The 19,750-nt window shown below is 55.2% G+C and overlaps 1 protein-coding gene across 8 annotated transcripts in view; it reads right to left on the bottom strand.

The window, feature by feature from the left end:
* Positions 1 to 401: 401 nt before the first annotated feature.
* FLT4 (fms related receptor tyrosine kinase 4) overlaps positions 402 to 19,750 on the bottom strand; it is a 41,770-nt gene continuing 22,421 nt past the window's right edge. For 5 of the 8 annotated variants that reach the window (XM_019716989.2, XM_074313363.1, XM_074313357.1 and 2 more), the window contains exons 12-30: positions 19,184 to 19,292; positions 17,857 to 18,219; positions 17,449 to 17,595; positions 17,220 to 17,351; positions 16,930 to 17,036; positions 16,519 to 16,654; positions 15,942 to 16,046; positions 15,485 to 15,598; positions 15,200 to 15,288; positions 14,929 to 15,079; positions 14,341 to 14,435; positions 13,855 to 13,977; positions 12,048 to 12,159; positions 10,901 to 11,000; positions 10,491 to 10,596; positions 9,892 to 10,037; positions 8,394 to 8,508; positions 7,236 to 7,321; positions 402 to 2,299 (exon numbers count right to left, since the gene is read on the bottom strand). In XM_019716989.2, coding sequence (XP_019572548.2) covers positions 2,098 to 2,299; positions 7,236 to 7,321; positions 8,394 to 8,508; positions 9,892 to 10,037; positions 10,491 to 10,596; positions 10,901 to 11,000; positions 12,048 to 12,159; positions 13,855 to 13,977; positions 14,341 to 14,435; positions 14,929 to 15,079; positions 15,200 to 15,288; positions 15,485 to 15,598; positions 15,942 to 16,046; positions 16,519 to 16,654; positions 16,930 to 17,036; positions 17,220 to 17,351; positions 17,449 to 17,595; positions 17,857 to 18,219; positions 19,184 to 19,292 — 2,538 coding nt within the window. In that variant the 3' untranslated portion in view covers positions 402 to 2,097. The remainder of the gene's footprint in view (positions 2,300 to 7,235; positions 7,322 to 8,393; positions 8,509 to 9,891; positions 10,038 to 10,490; positions 10,597 to 10,900; positions 11,001 to 12,047; positions 12,160 to 13,854; positions 13,978 to 14,340; positions 14,436 to 14,928; positions 15,080 to 15,199; positions 15,289 to 15,484; positions 15,599 to 15,941; positions 16,047 to 16,518; positions 16,655 to 16,929; positions 17,037 to 17,219; positions 17,352 to 17,448; positions 17,596 to 17,856; positions 18,220 to 19,183; positions 19,293 to 19,750) is intronic. The other 3 variants (XM_074313359.1, XM_074313362.1, XM_074313364.1) reach the window with 2 other exon arrangements.

A 19,750-nucleotide genomic window follows, 5' to 3' on the forward strand; every position in this document is an offset into this window, starting at 1 on the left:
CTGGGCAACCCGAGTGATCGCAGGCACCTGCTTCATGAAAGGAGACGTGGGGAGCTGGCAGCAGGGACCCAGCCTGGGCTGTGCTCCCAGGCCTATGGGCCACCGATGCTGAGAGCCTAGGGCAGCATTTGGCTTTAGTAGGAGGTGACAAAGTACCATGTCACTTTTGACATAAACATTAGGGGAGCACCATCACAGAGCTGGGCACTTCCTGGTGTCCTGGTGCTTCCCTAGCATCCAGCGTCCTCTGCTGGTGGCTTTGGGGGGAGGGAGTTCAGGCTCGGTGGCCTCTCACACCCTTTGTTTGGCCGGTTGTCCAGTGGCCGCGTGGGGCTGATGATCGGGCAGGAGGAAGGTGAAATCAAATGTTTGCAGAGAGCTGGGACTTAAGTGAGAACCCATTCATTGTAACTCAAAGACTGGCATCAAATTTATTATTATCCTGTTAAATATTTTAGATCTTTTCGGAGTACATGTTTACAAGGGCTTTCTTTAGGTTTCCTTCCCAGTACATTTCTATGTGTGCAGATGTGACAGAACGGCAGGTGACAGACAACTGGTGCGCACCGGGGCAGAGGCGTGGAGGCCAGGCCCGGTGCCTCCATCACGCGCGTGGCTCCTCTAACAGCCTCTGGACCCCTCCACCAGCAAACCTGAGACCCAAGTCTCACAGTCAGGTGACTCCAAAGGAGCAGGTCCTGGGGACAGCGAGGATCAGTCACAGGTGCACTGGACATAAACTCAAGGACAATACACAAGGGGGGGGGTGTGTCTGTGGGCAAGCCCCTGCTCGCTGCACGGCCGCCTGTCCTGCAAGCGTCTCGTGGGGTGGGGGTGGGGTGTCAATCTCTGTGCTGCTAACCGGGAAGAGGGTCTTTCTCCTGCCGGGGTGGGGGTGGCTGGGCAGTGTGAGCTGGGATGGGGGGTGCTGAGCAGACTGGCTTCAATCTCCAGAGCGTTCTGGGCTGCTCTCCTGTGAGGGCAGAGGCTTGAAATGCCAGCTCACCGATCTCACATCAGAGGGCAGAAGATGGGTCCCCCTGAGGCCACGAGAATGGCCTCTGCCTCACGACATGGAGCAATGCTGGGTGGGTCTTCTGGGCCCACCCTGAAGCCTTCCTGGGTGGAATCCATGGTGTTCACCCCTCATAAGGACGTTCACAGTGTGGGATGTGCCTTGGGTGGCAGACCCAAGCCCCAGAGGGAAGAACCAGGAGTCTCTCAAATGGGGTTGCTCTAGACCGTCAGCTGCTCCTTCCAATTCCAGGCCAGGCAAAGGGGCTGGGGCCAAGTCTGCATCTGCTCTGATGGCACCAACTACAGGTCAGGGGCAAGAATCGCTTAGATTCAGAAAGACCTTCCCTGGGCTCCCTCCAGACTGAAGTTCTGAAAAGTAAATTCACAGCAGCTCAAACAGTCTCTGAAGTTCTAATGAAAAACATCTGTAGAAGCGTTCTCACAGTCAGGGGAAGGCAGTTGTCACTGGCAGCGCTGCAGGGACCACTGCCCCTAGATGGCTATTTGGCTGGGCTCAGGGAAGGACTCCCCCACCCCCCTTCCATCCCTCATTTGTACTTTGAGACAGGGATATGGCACATTCTCTTCAGCCCTGGAGAGGCAAGTGAAGGCCTCTCTAAGGGAAGGAAGGACTGCGTGGAAGGGACAGTGTTTGGGGAAGGGGCTGGGAGGCTGCAGCTCAGGTCTGGATCCACCTCGATCACATGTGACTGTTAAGAAACGGGTCCCGCCACCACCCACCATGGTGAGCGCAGGCCAGAGGGACATTCCTGTGGGAGTGCCTGGCCCAGCGTGGGCTCTGTACACATGGAACTAAATGGAATGTGATCTGAAAGGAGAAGGGTCCTGGGGGTCCGTGGGTGGCCCTGGGCAGGTGTGGTGACAGTGTCCAGGGAGCCCTGGAACCTGGGTTTTGCTCTGCGTAGCTTGGAAGGGTGTAGAAAGGAATGAGGAAACACCTCCCAGCTGAACCAAAGGAGATGAGTTCCCAGCCTGGGCCTTCAGACCTCTGCTCACCCTGCCAGGCACAGCCCCCCAACTGTGGGAGGCCAGGGCCCTGTGGGCCCTCCCTGGGCCTCCCTAGTAGCTGTTGTCTTCAAAGAAGGGCGCTCGGGCCGATGGGGTGCAGTCGCCCTCCCCACGTGGTCCGGCCAGTTCCCCGTACTCGCTGTTGTAGAACACCTGGCCTCCCTGGGCGCCCCAGTCAGGCCGTCGCTGCTGCCCCTGGGGGTCAGCATGCACCCTGGTCACGTCCACATTCCAGCTGGGTCCTTTACAGCTGCTGAGACAGAGAATGTGACGTCAGTTGGACGTGAGGAAAGGAGGGACAGGACCTGGGGCAGGTCTGATTGGAATCATCAAGGACACACCTGAGTGCAAAGCCAACAGCAACACACAGACTCCACTTAAATAGCAAACCAGGTTGATGTGATTGTTGGCAAACACTGGAATTTTCTCTGTCCCAAGCCTGGGTGTGGGACAATGGAAAACATCCAACTTCATGCCCCCAAACCTGCTTCTCGCCCAGTCTTGCCATCTCCGTAAATGACACCAGCACTGACTCTGGTTCACACACCTGGCTGTCATCCTTACTTCCTCCTTTCCCCTCATCCCTCATGTCCAATCCATCCGGAAGTCCTGTCCGTCCTAACTAGAAATGGAGCCCTGCCCGTCTCCATGTCCTGCCCTGTCTGGAGCAAGCAGCCACCATCATGCTCTGTGCATCTCCTCCCAGCACAGCCCCCTCCCTCCAGCCCACTCCTCAGAGATCCTTAAAGTTAGAAGATGTCCTCCTCCTCCCAACCGCCCCCCATGGCCTCCCATCAGTCTCGGCATGAAGTTCTCACCCTGGCCTCGCAGGCCCTGAATTCCAGCCGTCACCCCCTCTGAGGGCCTTACGATGCTCCCTCCTCAGCACTCGTTCTTTCAGTGCTTTGAAAATGTGGCTTCATTGCTTTTGTTTTTGCCAATCTGACCCCCCCCCTTTTTTCCTTTGTGAGTTGATCTTTCTGCCTGAATTCCCAGAATGTTTATCTTTAAAGTCTAATAGTTTGACTAAGATACATCTCAAAGTTTAGTGTCTGGGCCAGTTTTCTCAGATGTAGACTCAGGTCTTCTTTTATTTAGGAGTTATCTTGAATTACAAGTTTAAAAGATCAGTTATATTCCACTGTCAGCATTTTCTTCCTCAGAGACTCCAACCGTATTTCCCCGAAATTAAGACCTAGCATGCCCGTTAGCTCTAATGGGTCTTTTGGAGCAAAAATTAATATAAGACCTCGTCTTATTTTACTATAATATAAGACCGGGTCTTTATAATATAATATAATACTGGGTCTTATGTTAATTTTTGCTCCAAAAGACGCATTAGAGCTAATGGTCCAGCTAGGTCTTATTTTCGAGGAAACACGGAATTTTATATTAGGTTCGTGCAAAAGTAATTGCAGTTTAAAAGGTTAAAAATAATTGCAAAAACTGCCACTACTTTTGCACCAACCTAATACATAGTGGACCTTTTCTACTCAACTTCTGTATCACTTTCTTTTTTGTATTTTTTATCTCTTTATTTATTTCTATTGACTCTTGATCCCCATTTTCTGCCTCCATTGTAAGTCTGATCACATTTATTTTTTCTTAGGTACCCTGGTCTTCATATTTCAACTTCTTTCCTGAATTTAGTCAGTTTCCATTTGATATCTTCACACTGTCCATTTCTATTCTAAATTTTTGAATTTCTGATTCAAGGTGCAGCTGCGTGTCTAATTATATGTTTAACTCGTGTTGTATCAGTTTTTCTCTGCTTCATTGTTTTGAGTCTTTACATCCACCGAAAAGTTGTCATCTTAATTTTCTCTTTTGTTCTCTGTATGGATCATGCTTATATTTTTTCTGCTCATAATTATTCATGTCAGGACTTCCCAGACCAGAAATAGCTGGTGACCCTCTGTAAGGGACTAGGGATCTGCGGCGGCTTCCTAGCTTTCTTCACTAAGGAGAGCGTATCAGACCCACGTCTTTGGTGTCAACTTGAATCCCTTCAACTGTGTCCTTTCCAAAGGCTCCATTTATGTGCCATATCGTATCGTATCGCCACCGAGGACCAGCCAGTCACTTAGCTGGGAGTGCTGGTGCCATGCTGACCTGCCACAAGCCCAGGGATTCCAGACCTTTCTTTCACCTACAGACATAGATGAAATGGCACACTGCAGGATATGGGATCTGGCATCCTGAGTGGCCACTGAAAGGGCCCGTTGAGCAACCTGGAGGTGAGGACAAGTTAACTCCCCATGGGGTGAATGCTGACCAGTGGTTAACAGCAGACAGGAAAGGACTGGGAAGATAAACACTCTCCTTCTTTCCTCACCCCTCAGACCCCTCTGAGGCACGTTCTGTGCTTGCACTTATTTGGAGAACGTTCCATATGCCAAGTGAATGCACCTGACAAGTGACCACAAGTGACCTATTTGTGGCTCATCATATGTGTTTCCAAAAGACCTCGTGCACAGAATGTTGCCATTGCTGTGAGAAGTTTTTGTAATGATCAGCTCCCTGGGTATGTGTCTGTCTTCTGGTCTTGGTAAGATCTTGCTTCGTAGGATTCTCATCACCTGCAACTTTCTTCTTCCTTCACCAGCAAGCATCTGAGGTTATACTGCCTTCCTGCTCACTACCCTTCAGAAGCAATGCCTTCCCAAGATGGTGGCCCCTGTGCCCCAGACTGGCCCCGGGAGCCCTGCTTTTCCCACCAGGTCTCAGCCTCTCATAAGCTCCCCGGTCTGGAGCCACTATGCTAAGGACCTCGTCACAGCCCCCCTCCCGGGGCAGTTCCCATCGGACTCTCCTCCCGCCATGGCTCAGGTTTGGCTCTGCTGCTCCTGGTGCTGAGTTCCATCCTCACACATAAACCGGAGTCTCTCTCCTGGTGAGTCACAGGCACAGGCTCTGAGAGGCCTTATTCCATGTGTTATTTTTAGGAAGCTGTGTGGAGATTTGAATTTAAGTAGTTATCATCCCCTGGCTTACCCTGTTACTGAATTACCATGTTTCCCTAAAAATAAGACCTAGCCAGACCATCAGCCTAATGTGTCTTTTGGAGCAAAAATTAATATAAGACTGGTATTATATTATATTATATTATATTATATTATATTATATTATTAGACCTGGTCTTATATTATAGTAAAATAAGACCAGGTCCTATATTAATTTTTGCTCCAAAACATGCATTAGAGCTGATGGTCTGGCTAGGTCTTATTTTCGGGGAAACACGGTACTTTTTTTGAAAGATAAAATATTGTTTGGTAAAGAAACATCAGCCAAAAACTATTTCTGTCAATGCAAGTAGCATTAATTTTCCAGAAACAGGTCACTAATAGAGGCCACCTGATAATCAACAAAAACAAAAGAGGATGCCCAAGCCTCACACGGCCTGGGCATATGGCCCCACAAATGCCAGTGTTCACAGTCATGCAAACTCACCCTTTATAGGCTGCTGGGAAAACAACCGATAATTGGTGTTGACCCCAAGGATAAATGTACCTGTTGAGAAGGGTTTCTAGTGGCTAACTGGGCTCAAATTTATAAACAGAGCCTAGCAGCCATTGCTAAACAAGGGCCTCTCACACAAGCTGCACTGCAGGGAGAAGCCTGCCTGCTGTGTGTTCCTGCCACCTGAGCCAGCCCTTCCAAAGGATTTCCTGAAATCCTATTTTAACCAAAAGGACAGGCTTTCCCTGTCCAATTAGAGCTGTGCAGCTATATCCTCATAAGTATTTTCACTCACCAACCAATCAGAGAGGCTCAATTTTGACTGATCAGGACAGTGTTTTCTGGACCAATCAATCTGTGAGGATTTGGAGTCCCCAATAAGGGACCAAGGACAGGGACTTCTCTCTGTGTAAGTCAGCTCCCCTCTGGCTCAATGACCACACTTTCCCTTTCCACTAAAGACTGCAGACTGTGGTTCCCTGGCTGGGGCTGAACATCAGAGCTGTCTCAGTGGACCAGAGTGGAGTAGAGCTGTCCTGGCTTGACTGACTGGAGTGGAACCGAACAGAGTGGAGCAGAGCAGAGTGGACTAGCTGGAAAGGGGCTTCGCACCCTTCTGCCTCATGCCCGAGGTCGCCAGCCATGCTGTACCACCGCAACACTGTATTGTAATTGAGCTGCAACAATATTGAGCTGCCTCACAGCCCCACTCTTCTGCAGCTGTGCTGTATCACAATTGAGCTATTTGCACTCAAGGAATAAAATTTCCTTCTCTTCACTGCATCCCAAATTGGGGATTCCTGTTGGTGTTGAATTGGTGCCAACCACCATCGGTTGACATTGGTTAAGTTGGAAAGGTCATAAATACACCTACCAGAGAGGTGAGAAAAGACATCAATTATCCTTATGTGACACAAATAAATACTTGTTGTTTAGGGCAAAATGTTCAGTGATGACATATAAATTGATTCCAAAACAGCATAGGCAGAAGCCAAGCAAGATTGGCTTTGGGCAACTGTGTCAGGCGACTCAAAAAGGGGCTCCTGGCAAAGATGCAGATGTCAACGGTGGAAGAGAGCGGTCTGAAGAAAGCAGGAAAGAGCCCTGTTTCATACAATATTGTAGGTCCTGTCATTTAAACAATTATGTGCAAGTCAATTAATAAAGTGAATCAGTAGATATTTAACTATCTATAGTTTAAATATTCATGGTTTTTTTTGGGGGGTGACTATTTTCTTGGGCCAATGGTGGTCACTGATCCAGGTCACCCACTGTATAGGCACACGAGTGAAGATTTCTCTGTAACTGTATTCTTATCACATGACACTAGCCAGCTCCAGGTCATGTGATCTGTCTGGCTCCTGAGACCACTGGGCTAAGTTCTGGGGGCCCTGGGGATGGTGGTGGCCCTCCCTGGCTGGGGGAGGGTTGTGTATGTGCACTCCACATGGTCAATCATACTTTACGAACAGGTGGTGTCTGAGTATCTGTCAAATGGAAGGGAGGTATGGGGACCAGAACCAGGTGTGCTGGGTCACGGAGGTGATGGAGCAAGTGGCTCCTTTGGGAAGGCTGGTAGCCAAAGGCCTGGAGTTCCAGAGTGGCTTGCCTTGAACACAGGAAAAAGCAATAGGGAGCCATGAAAAGTTCCAAGTAAGAGAGTGACAGGCACGCGCAGGCCTAGCCTATCTCCCCAGGCCCCTCGCAGGGGGAAAGCTCGGAAGCCCTACCTGAGCCCGCCTTCTTGTCTGTGCCTGCTCTCCAGCCGCTCAAACTCCTCAGAGGCCAGCACCATTCCACTGTCTGTCTGGTTATCCTGTGTGGAGAGAATAAGACAAGGCTGTGGGCCCCACGAGGCCAGGCTGCAGGCAGCTGCCCCCAGGCAGAATGGGGCCACGTGGGCCTGCACTGCTGCCGACCTGACACCTGTCCTGTGGGAAGTGAGCAGGAAATGGGCATCTGTTCCCTCACTGGAGCATGCAGGTGAGGGTCACATGCCCTGGCACAGAGGGAGAAACTGAGGCCTGGGGGCTGCACCTGGCCCATGCTCAGGAGGCAGGCACACTGGGGGGCCTACAAGGCGGCTGTGCATGTGCTCAGGGAACAGGCAGAGCAGGCACCCCCCAAGGGACAGGGAAAGTGTCGAAGGACTCTGGCAGCTCCTTGTGTAGGAAAATGATCCTCATGCAGACACGTCCCAGGTTTAGAGGGCCTTGTCACCCTTCAATCATGTGTGACTTGGCGTGGTTTTCATTCTGAATTACATGGAGGACAACTGCATGCTTCTCAGAGCTGAGGGTCCCTGGGGACGTGAGCGGGGTGTGTGTGGCTCTAGCCCAGTCGTCCCAGGCCAGTGCTCACTGAGCAGGCCCCTGTGAGGGAGGCTGGGACTGGGGGATCCTGGCTGTGTCTATTGGAACTCAAGGCTCAGCCTGTGCTTTTACCAAATGGACAGCCTGGCTCCAGCCACACGGAGCTGTGAAAGCTGCACTGCCCTTGACTGCATCTGAGGACACAGGTGGTTTTCCTGTGCCCTGTATCCCAGCATCCTCCTCCAGTGACACTGTCCCCTTTCCTCTGGCCATGAGGCTTGGTGGCCACCAAAGGGTGACCCTACAAGAGCCATCTGGAAGGAGGAGCCGTCTTGTCATTGGGGTTTCTACCCTGCTGGGAGAGAGGGCTGGGACTGATGAGTAAGGAGGACACAGCCAAAGCTGTTAAGAGACTCTGGCATCATATACTGAGGTACAACCGGGACATTTCAAGGGACAGTCAACCCTCTTTTCTGACCTGATTTCTGCTGCTTGCCTCAGCAGTTCCTGACATGCGCCTGCCTGCAGGCAGAGCCCAGAGACCACGATCTGGGGTGCACAACCCTTCCCACTTACCCCAGAGGCCTTGTAGGTCGTTGCAGTCATGGGAAATTCTTCGAATGTTTTCATCCTGGAGGAACCCTGGGTCTCTCTGGCCAGATACCCGGGAAAGGACACACAATTGTAATATCTGTGGAGGAAAACAGAGGGTGCTGAAGAAACCCACCCCAGCAGCCCTCCTGAAAGCTCTAGCCACCTTTCCCCTCAACTCCCGCACCCTCTTGGGAAGGCCCCCAAGTCTGGGGCTGGAGTGCTGCTCCAGGTTCCTCCCCGGGTGGCCCCACACTTAGCAACCCCTCACTGAGCTATTTCTCCTCTCCTGCTAGGGAGGGTGCAGAAGGGAAGGGAGTGCACCCAGCCGGGTAAGGAGAGAGACCGGTGAGGACTTTGCCCTAGGATGGGTGGCCCTGTGCAAGGCAGGCAGTTCTACCTCCAGGCCTGTGTGCGTGCATGCGCGCGTGTGTGTATGTGTGTGTATGTGTATTTATGTGTGTATACGTGCATGTGTGTGTGCATGTGTAGTATGTGTGTATATGTATGTGTGTGCGTGAGTAAATGTGTATGTGTGTATGTGTATGTATATGTGCATATGTGCATCTGTGTGTGTATGTGGGTGCTATGTGTATGCACGTGTGCATGTCTGTATGTGTGTATGTGTGTGCATGTGTATATATATGCATATATGCATGTATGTGTCCGCTGTGTGTATGTGTGTATGTGCGTGCATGTGTGTTGTGTGTATGCACACATGTGTATGTGTACATTTTCGTGTGTGTGTATGTGCGTGTGTGTATTTATGTGCTGTGCATGTGTGTGCATGTACACAATGTGTGTACATGTGTACTGTGTGTATACATATATATGTACATACATGTGTTGTGTGTGTGTGCACACACATATATGTACGTGCATGTTGAAGGGTTGGTGGAAAGAGCCTGGCAAGAGCCAGTTGGCCATTCCTGTCCCCAGGCCTGGCCCTGTTCTGCATTGGGGCAAATGGGCAGGTGTCTCAGTGCCTTCCTCTCAGTGACACCAGCGGAATGTGGAGTGTAAACAGCCATCACAAGAGACCTCTGATGCAGCTACGTTCTCAATCCTGGATTCCGGTGAGTGGATGGCTTGCCCTGCTCCCAGGGTCCCTTGGGACTCATACCCCCGCCTTTTTCTTTCCCTGCAATGTGGAGATGGCCTGGGCACTGTACCCCAGATGGGCACTCTTTCAAAACTGGAGAGTCTGGGAGGGGGTGCAAGGATGCTGGAGGGCAGAGAGAAGGAGCCAGAAGGCACAGTGAGAAGCAAATCCACAAGGCCATGTGGCCCTGCAGCTCCCTAAGCCTGCCCAGGAGAGCGTCACCAACACCAGCACTGCCCTCTAAGATCATTGACTCTTTGAGTTGGTGAACAGTGTTCTCTTAAGTCTTTGCAGTTTGCTTTCTTCTTGATGACTGACGAGAATAACTGTTTTCTCCTTGCCTGCCTCGGGGAACCCCTGGACCCAGGGAGGGCCGCTGACCTGGCGGCCAGGCTGTGCAGGCTCCGTGTGCTGCTCTCCTTGGGGGCATCGACCTCGGGGACGTGGAGGGCCATGGTGGACGCCTGCAGGAAGCTGCCCTCCTCCAAGCTTGAGCTGCAGGGCGCCAAGCAGTCCTCCTCCTCCCCCTGGTGGCAGGAATGGGAGAGGCGGCCAGGATCAGAGGCTGTCACTTCAGCGCCCTGGCACTGGAGACTGCTGAGGTTCCTGACCTGAGAAGTTCTGGGCTCTGAGGGCCCCAGAGGAGGCGGCAGGCAGGAGCACCTTCCCCAAGGCCCCTACTCTGCAGCCTCAGGAACCAGCGCCAGCTCTTCTTGCCCTCTTCTTGAGGCAGCACTGGATGCCAAGTGCCCATCCCCAGCCCTTGAGGCTGGGCAGCATGTCCCAATCGGGACAGACACACAAGGTGAAGGCAGGGCTGGGCAGGTGGAGGTGTGGAGAGGGGGGTGGAGGGACATGCCACCCTTCCGTCGGGAGATGGGGGCTCCTGGTGGGCCAAGATGGGCTCTGACCATCCAAATCATGGTCCCAGGGTGGGGGCCAGAGCTTGCTGCAGCAGGACAGGGCCAAGAGGGGCTTACCTGCTGGCCCCCACCCTGGAGCAGGTTGCCCAGGATGTCCACGAGCTCTGAGAATGCAGGCCTCTCCTTGGGGTCTCCGGACCAGCAGCTCAGCATGAGGCGGCGTCTGCAGGAAAGTGGCTAGACTGGGGTCAGAGGGCCGCACCCTGTACCCACAGGCCCAGCCCCGAACCTCTGTCCTCACGCCCACCTGCCCCCACCCCCAGGGCTCAGGCATTGGTGTCCCTCCTGCCTGGCAGAGGAGAGGGGTAGAGTGAGAGAATATGTCTGAAGGCATCCACCCCCAGCCCTGCCTGCACACCTCCCTACTCCCTCCTTCCTGCGCCTGCACACACCCTCTCATGCCCACACCGCTCCTAATGCCCACCTTTCCTGTCCCCCAAAGACTGCTTGGCCAGCAAGAGACTCACATGGCAGGAGTGGCCAGCTCTGGGGCCCTCATCCGGGTGCCCTCTTTCAGCCGCTGGCAGAACTCCTCATTGATCTGCACTCCAGGGTACGGGGAGGCCCCTGATGGCAGGAATGGGTGGTGGGTGAGGGGAGCAGCCACCTGATGCTCAGCCCAGCCTCCAAATCGCCTCTGCTGGCCCCATGGTAGGGTGCAGGTCCCACAGCTCCTGGCAGGGCCTGGGAAGGCGCTCCCTCCCCCAGTGCCAGTGCTTCATTTGGTTTAAAGAGGATGGTAACACTAGCTATTAGGCTTGCCGTGAACATATACTCGTTAGAGACATATTAGTGAAAACAGGTTTCCGAATCATCAGGGTCCTAAGGGCCTTTTCGTCTCCCTCTGCCCTTCAGCAGCCACCTTCTTAAAACATGAGTCAGACAGCTCCCGCCCTCTCTCAAATCCCTGCATGGCTCCCATTAAATTCCAGGTCCTCACCCCACCTGACGGGGCCATCTCTGCTACCTGTCCTGCATCTCCTGACTCCAGCCCTACCGAGCCTGCCAACCTCCAGCATGTGGGGACCCTGGATCTGGCTGCCCACCCCTCCAGATCACTGTCCTCCCAGGCCCATCTGCTTATCCCACCCCTTCACCAGCCGGGCCACGCCCAGCCCATCCGGCCCCTCCAGCTCACACTACCACCCTCCTCACTTTAGCAATAGCACTCATCACAGTGACCACTGTCCCTTTCCCACTTGTTCACTGCCTTGCCCCATCCCTAGCGTATGTGCTTCATCTTGGTCCCAGTGGGGCCCAGGTTCCCACTTGGGGCTTGTAGAAATGGGATCCTAGAGTGAGCACCCAGCTCCCTGCGGTCTGCTCCTGGCCCTTGGAGAAGGAGCAGCACCCCCACAGCGGTGAGGGAGGGCCTGGGACCTGCAGAGTGAACATGGGCTCTGTCTTGGCACAGGCTGGAGCATGCCACCCCGCCAGGGTGTCCCGTGTTGGGGGGTAGGAAGGAGACTCTCGAACCATCTGCCTCAGAAGGGCCTAGGCTGCTTGCTTCAGGGCACACCTCTGGGCCACCCAGCCCCTGGCACCACAGGGGCTGGCAGTGCAACCTGTAGCCTGTAACCGCATCTGTGCCTCTCCTGCCCTCCCTGCACTCACCCAGGGAGAAGATCTCCCAGAGCAGCACCCCAAAGGACCACACATCGCTCTGCGTGGTGTACACCTTGTCAAAGATGCTCTCAGGCGCCATCCACTTCAGGGGCAGCCGGGCCTGCAGGAGGCAAAGTAAGTGTGTCCCCTCGGGGAGGGAAGAAATGGAGGAGGTGAACCCCCAGGCAGCCGCCCTCCAGTCCTAATTTCCCCAGGACACTGGGGCCAGCACCCCAGGAAGGCTTGCTGGCCACACCTACCTGTGTGCTCCTTCAGGTGGCTCCTGTAATTTGCCCACGTCCCACCCCCAGGTGCCTGTCACCTCCTTGGAGGCTTCTTCCCTGATGCTGGCCTGGGTCCCTGTGGCCCTCTCTGCCCCTGCACTCTCTCTGGAGGATCCAGGTCCCTGCAGGTCCTCCTCCTCCCACCTCATCTACTCACTTGGTCCCCACACTGAAAGCTTGATGGCACTCCTGATCCCTCCTCCTGTGGCTCCTGACGTGCTCCCCATCATCCGTCTCTCCCACTGATGGCCTCCACCTGGGAGCCCTGAGCACCATGGCCTCTCCCTTCACGCCAGCACCTCCACTCCTGTTTCCTCACAACCACCGAGGGGCCTTCTGGATGCACTCCTGCTCCTCCCCTCCACACACCCCACACACCTGCCCCTCACCTCACCACGCCCCACACACCTGCCCCTCCCCTCCACATGCCCCACACACCTGTCCCTCACCTCCACACACCCCAACACCTGACCTTCACCTTCACACGCCCCACACACCTGCCCCTCCCCTCCACACGCCTCACACACCTGCCTCTCCCCTCCACACTCCCCCATATATCTTGTGAGTTCGAGTGAAAGACAAAAGTCTTCTACCTATTGTCCTGTCACAGCCTGGACCCATCCTGGCCATTGCCTCCCTCCCTCTAGTCCTCTTCCTTCCTCTTTCAGGGCAAACCCTTAATCCACTGTGGGTGCTCATTCAAGTACCTGTCTGGCTGCCTCTGAGCGCCAAGACACACACTTCACCTAGCACCCATGGACTTTTCTATGACTGTCCTACACCTGGCTGGTCCATTTCCAGGATGGACACAATGCAGGGTCCACCTCTTCTTGTGCAGCCCCCACAGGGCAGGCATGGGAGTCAGTGTCCCACTAACGAACCAAGACGTGGGCCAGAACAGCTCCAATCAGAGCACCAAGTTCCCTGCTCTTCAGCCCTTGTCCCCACTCCTCATACCCACTGAAAATGACTAACATTAAAAAGACTGATAATACCAAGTATTGAGGAAAATGTGCATGCAGCCTCTGAAACTCCTATCTTACTGGTAAGAATGTAAAATGATAGAGTCACTTTGGAAAACAATTTGGCAGTTTCTTACAAAGTTAAACATACTTAATCATATAACTCAGCAATCCTACTTCAAGGTTTTCACCAAAGAGAAATTTAAATATATAAAACTTGAAAATGTATAAAACGTGAACATTTTAAAAATTTAATGCTTAGCTCTGGATATACTATTTGTAAAAACACTTAACATTCAATGAGCACTATACTGACATCTTACTTCAATACCTAAAGCCCAAGCAATTATCACAGTAATTCACCTAACTAGAATATTCTTACCAGAACATTCCAACACTCTACAGTGGAGAAACCTGACAAACACCACTTCAACCAGGTGTGTGTGTGTGTGTGGGGGGGGGGGGGGTATTTGGGTTCCTGCAGGTATTTTGGGTTCCCTCAGACTTTCCATGTTGCCGCTGGTGAGCACCCCACCTGCTCCTGGAAGGAGGCATGTAGCCTGTACTCACGCTGCCTTTGCGCACGTAGTCGGGGTCCTTATAGATGTCCCGGGCCAGGCCGAAGTCACAGATCTTCACCACGTCGCTTTCAGATAGCAAAATGTTCCGAGCAGCTAGGTCTCTGTGGATGCACTGGGGGCCAGAGGAGGTGGAGGGGCAGTCAGCACAGGCCCCTCAGGCCATACCCATGCTGGGGCCCTGCTCTGCTCCTTCCAGCACAGATTTGTGCACCCCCAGGACTCTCCATAGAGCGGACTCATGGAGTTGTGGCAAAGGAGGCTGTAGGTGGGACAGACACTGAGTCCACGTTCAGTTCTTCCACTGACTAGCCGGAAATCTTGGGAAGTCATTTCCAGGCTTTGGACTGTTTCCTTCTCTGCCAAGTGGGAGAGTTGTGCCTCCACCACAGGATCACTGTAGGGTTAGCTAGGAACATGCACCATGCCGGTGGGTCTGTGCCCTTCTCCACTCTGAAGGGTCTGCTGGCGCAGTCACCTTTCGGGAGGCCAGGAACTCCATCCCTCGGGCCACCTGGAAGCTGTAGCAGACCAAGTCTTCCATGGTCAGCGGGCTCAGCCACAGGTCCTCAGCTGCACAAAGGAGCAAGGTAAGCTCGGGAGGGCTCCCCTCCATGACCCCCATCTTCCATGCTGCCCCAAAGGAAGTGTTTGTTCACCCAACCCTGGCTGCATCTCTCTTGGTGGGGCCTCTGAGGCCCCTGGCATTAGCTAACAAGCATGCGGTCCCCCTCTCCACCGTTCAGCGCCCACTCTCTGCAATACCCACTAAATACTTCAGGTCAGTGAATACTGCTGCACCACTGGACCTTTGCAACTGCTATGTCTGCTCTCCCTCCCTGTCTGCAAAGCAAACTCTTATTTATCCAATGATGCCCAAATCAAATGTCAAAAGTCTCTATGAAAACTGTCCCTGAGGCGTCCTCCCTTCCTAAGGCAGAACCCATTACTTGCTCTCCCGTGTAACCCCCTCCACGAGAGCCAGGCTGCATTATCCCACTCCCCTGATCATAAGGTATCACGGTGCCTGCCAGACATCTTGGACAAGGGGAAGCCAGACTCTTACCTTCTTGGACCCGAGGGGCCCGCCCCGCCCCGCCCTTGCCCATCAGCAGCCGTGTGAAGAGGGCCCTGTCGCTGCTCCCAGGCCTCCTCCTGTCGGCCTTGGCGCCCTCCACCATGGCGCGGAAGCGCCTTCGTTGTTCAGGGGATTTCTCCTGCGGGTGCACAAAGCAGGTCCGAAGGGGGCTCCGCCGCCCACGACAGAGGCATCCCCCCAGCCCACTTTGGCGGCCAGCTCACGGTAGAGCTCTGGCCCTGGCTGGGTGCCCACCTACCGCGTAGGGGCTGAAGGCCTCCCGCTTGGCGCGCAAGAAGTTGGAGAGGTTGCCGTACTTGCAGAACTCCACAATCACCATGAGGGGTCCTGGGGCAGGGCAGAAGCCGGGCGCGATGTGACCGAGGACACGCAGGTGGACCAACACCAAAGCAACGCCGCTGCTCCCCAGTCACCCTGCGCCCCGGCCCGCCCCCGCCCTCTCCAAGGTCGGCCCACCCTTCGCCCCCGCAGACCAGTGCGCCCAAGAGCTTTTCCCTCCCCCCAGGGCGCCCGAGCTCGGTACCGTTAGGCTTGGTGCACGCCCCCAGAAGGTTGACCACGTTGAGGTGGTTACCGATGTGGATCAGGATCTTGAGCTCGGACATCAGAGCGCGGTGCTCGCTAGCTGTGGCGCCCTCTAGAGGGGACAGAGGGGATGCACGTGCTGCCAGGCCAGCCCCGCGTCGGACCCAATACCTGCGCTTAGTTATCTACAGCAGCGTCAGCGCTCTTGCCCGTGCTGGCGCAGGGTCCCCAGCACCACCCAGCCGCCCCTCTGAGGCAGGGGTTTCAGTTGGAATTGGGAAGGATTACTCAAACCTGAGCCCCGGGCCAGGCTCTGACTTCCATGAACTCCCTGTAGAACCTTGGGTGAAACACTGGCTCTGAGCCTCAGTGTCTCTTCTTGCACCACAGCATCACCAGCCCACCCAGAGCCACTGCTTCTCACCAGAACAGCAGCCCCTGCTGACCCTGCTGACCTTTCAGCATTTTCACGGCCACAGTGTCACAGCTGCTGCCCTTGTTGATTCCGAAAGCAGAGGCTTCCACCACCTTCCCGAAGGCCCCATGGCCCAGGACTCTCCCTGTGGGGGCAGGGAGCCAGTTCCAGGTGAGTTGCATGGAGATGAGGGTGGAGAGAGATGGGCAGCAGGGGCAACCCGTGTGGAGGGCCAGGAAGGAAGGCCCAGGAGGGGGAGGAAGGTCAGGAGCCTCTCTGCCAAACAGGAAGAGCCTGGAGAGCTGAGCGGGCAAAGGGAGAGGAGAGGCAGACAGGAAGGCCTGCATCCTCTCCCAGCAGGTGTGGTAGGTCCACCCAGCTCAGAGCAGCAGGACATGGTGACCTCTGGGGCCTGGGAACTGGGAGCCCTGGCTGTGGTTCTGGGGATTCACTCCCAGATGGTCAGGTCAGGCCAGGTGAGGGCCAGGCAGGACTTTCTGGCATGAGTTCTGAAAATGGATGTATTTCAGGGCTCCAGCCTGCTGGCCCCACAGCAGCTGGAACTGCCTCTGCCAGATAGGACAGGGTGGGTGGGGCAGACTGGGTGCTGGCCTCACCGAGGTGCAGCCGCTCCCGGGGGAACTCCCACTGGCTGGCATCATAGGACAGGTATTCACACTGCTCCTCCAGAGGCACCTCCCCGGGGTCCATGATAATGGACAGGTAGCCGGTCTTGATGTCTGCGTGGGCTGGCTGGAGGTGGGGGTGGAGACAGCTCACTGCGTAGGCCGTGCTGCTGTGGCCTGGGTAAAACTTTGCCCAGGACAGATGGGATCTCCTCAGGGCTCTCAATCAAGGAGGGGACAGTGGGACAAATAACCTATGGTTGCGTAAGAGCCCAGCATGGAGGAGTCAGGGAGACTTCCAGGGAGAAGGTGCTTCCAGGGGAGCCAGGACAGATTCCTTATCTTACAGGCTGGCCAGGGTGAAGAGAAACCTCATGAGGAGCTGGGGAGAGCAGCACTCACCCTCCTCATGTTACAGAAGATAAGGAGGAGCAGCAACCAGAAGAAGACCGCGATGACCCCGGTGCCCACGAGGATTATGATCTCCATGCTGCCTTTATCCTGGGAGCCTGCGTGGGCAGAAAGGCGAGTGTGAGTGCGTGCGTGCGTGCGTGCTTGCGTGCGTGTAGGGGGAGAGGGTGCACCCCGCGGGAAGTACCCCTTCTGGTGGGCATGACTTGCACAAGGTGGCCACAACAAGGCACCAAGTGAGGGCAGGAGGTGGGCACAGGGGCGCGAGAGGGAGGCCAGACCTTCTACAGCCACGCTGGCAGAAGAGTTGACACAGCCCTTGGCGTTGCACACACTGCACAGGTAATGCCCCGCGTCCTCCTCGCGCACGCGCTGGATGCTCAGCTTCTGGTTCGAGTCTGCCAGGTCGATTCCTGCAGGGGGCGGGGTGGAGGTTGGAGTTCAGATGGGCTTGGAGCCTTGGCCTCATGAGCCTCCACACTCCGCCCTTTTCTCAGGTCCACCCCCTACCGGACTCTTCCTCCAGCAGCCTCTCGTCTTTGTACCACACGATGCTGGGCACGTGTGTCCCAGCCACTGGGCACCGCATCTCCAGGGAGTCGCTCACGTTCACCAGGAGATCAGTCAAGTTTTGCGTGAGCCTTGGAGCTTCCAGGGCTGGGGGCAGGAGTCAAGAGGGAGCTAAGTGGAATGCTCAAAGCCAGAGGGCACTGGGAAGGGGCCCTCCACGGAGTGGAGGGTGGGGGGAGCAGACTGCACGAAGCTGAAAGAAGGGGCAGGGTTTGGGTGTGGGGTGGGAAGGGGACACTCGTGCAGACTCGGGTTCATGGTCGGACTGCCCAGGCAACTGATGGACTGGGGGCGAGGGCTCCTTGGGAAGCACTGCCCACCCTCTCCCGCCGGCCCTGCCCGCCTCACCCTGCACTGACAGGTACTTCTTGTGGCAGTGCTTGTCATGGCTGCGACGGTCTTGCACCTCGCACACATAGTCTCCTTCGTGCTCGGGTGCCACGTGGGGGATGGTCAGGCTGAGTGTGGTGTGGCGTGTACCTGGCGCTGCCTCCTCCAGGCTGGCGGCCAGGGGCGTGGCGAATAGGTGCACGTTCTTGCAGTCAAGCAGCAGTGGGTTCCCGTGGGCATCGTGCAACGTAGACAGGTTGAGGCGGTACCAACGCAGGTGCTCATAAGTGTAGTTATCGGCCCGGCAGCTCAGGCGCACAGCCTGGCCCTCTAGGGGCTCCTCTGATGGCTCCCATTCAATGCTGAAGCCATCAGGGATAGCTGGGGTGGGAGGAGGAATCGCTGTGACATCATACCAATGACATTGTGCTTCACCTGCCAGGTGCTTGCTCTCCCTTTCCCATGGGCCTTTGGACTCACTCAGCTCTCAACCAAAGGTGTGCATCATGTGAATCTTGGCCAGGCCCACCACCAGGAGACCTCTTCACCCCCATCTCTCCCTCTCACTGACCACCAGGGCCAGCCGACCAAAGTCGGCTCCACGGGCTCTCCTCCTGCCTGCCTCCCTGTAGCTCTCTCCTGGACAAGCCCCCAGTAGGCTGCTGTCCCCACCTCTCCCAGGAGCCCAGTCATCGGTGAGTTCCTTGTCACCAGATTCAGTGGCAGCCTGAGTCCCGATCCTCCCTTGCTGCTGACCACACCCCACCACTGTCCTCTCCTTGACACAATCTCATTGTTTCATTAGCTTTCAGCAGTGGCCTTCTTACTCCAATTTCCTCTGGCCACTCCTTCTCAGGTTCCTGTGGCCTCCTCTCCCTCCTCCCCTACCTCAAGTGTTCTCTCTAGCTCCATCTCTCTATCAGATGTACACCCCCGCCCCCCAACACCCCTGGGCCCAGTGACTTTCTTTTTGTGAGCTTCTTAGCTTTTCTGAGCTCACTAACATGGCTGAGAATCTGCGAAACCTACGAACTTTCTCCCCAGGGCAAAACACACCTTGAGCTGCCTTTTCTCATCCAGGGTTTGGGAAGGAGATGGGAGTGGAGCTGCAGGGAGCAGGATGCCACCCCTGGGCTGAGGGCAGAGGGTGCTACTCCATCCTGGTGGTCCAGCACCCCAGTCCATATGCTATGGCCTCCAAATCTATCCCTCTCATGTTTCTCCTGGGTGTCCCACAGTCACCGGAACCTTGCCCCAACCTGGTCTCATCCTCCTCTCCCAGGCCTGCTCTCCTCCTGTGTCCACCTGGTCTCTGACGTCCGCCAGGCCCACCCAGGTCACTCACTGGTCACGTAGAAGTAGATGAGCCGCTCGTCCTGGCCCACCTTGTTGAAGACCACGCACTTGTACATGGCAGATACATTGGCATCCTGGATCACCAGCTTGCTCACCGTCTGGGCAGAGCACAGGCAGAGGATCCATTTGCTGCCTGAATCCCCCCACCCGACATCCCCTTTCTGCAAGGAGGCTGCTATGCCCACCAGAGTAATGGGGGAAACTGAGGCTCTGGGCTGGAGGTGATAGTGCTCAGACACAGGGTCAGGAATGTGAGGCAGGGAAGAGAAGGTGAGGCCTTCGGGCAGCAGAGGGAGGGGGCTCTTCTGAAAAGTCAAGGGACAGCACTGTGGACAGCTGGCATCAGCAGCAGCTGGGGTCAGAGAGTGGCGTTAGACAGGGCCAGAAAAACTTCTGGCTGTGGATGGGCTCAGGCTGTGTCCATGTTGAGGAGGGGACACCACCTGGTGGTTGTGGGTCAGGATTTAGGCTGCGCTTACATCAAAGGTCAGGCTGTGGCCTAAGATGAGCAGCTGGTCACTGTGTGAGACCCTTGTGATATGCTCACATGGGCTCT

This window comes from Rhinolophus sinicus, linkage group LG10 (genome assembly GCF_036562045.2).
Source record: "Rhinolophus sinicus isolate RSC01 linkage group LG10, ASM3656204v1, whole genome shotgun sequence".
NCBI lineage: Eukaryota > Metazoa > Chordata > Mammalia > Chiroptera > Rhinolophidae > Rhinolophus > Rhinolophus sinicus.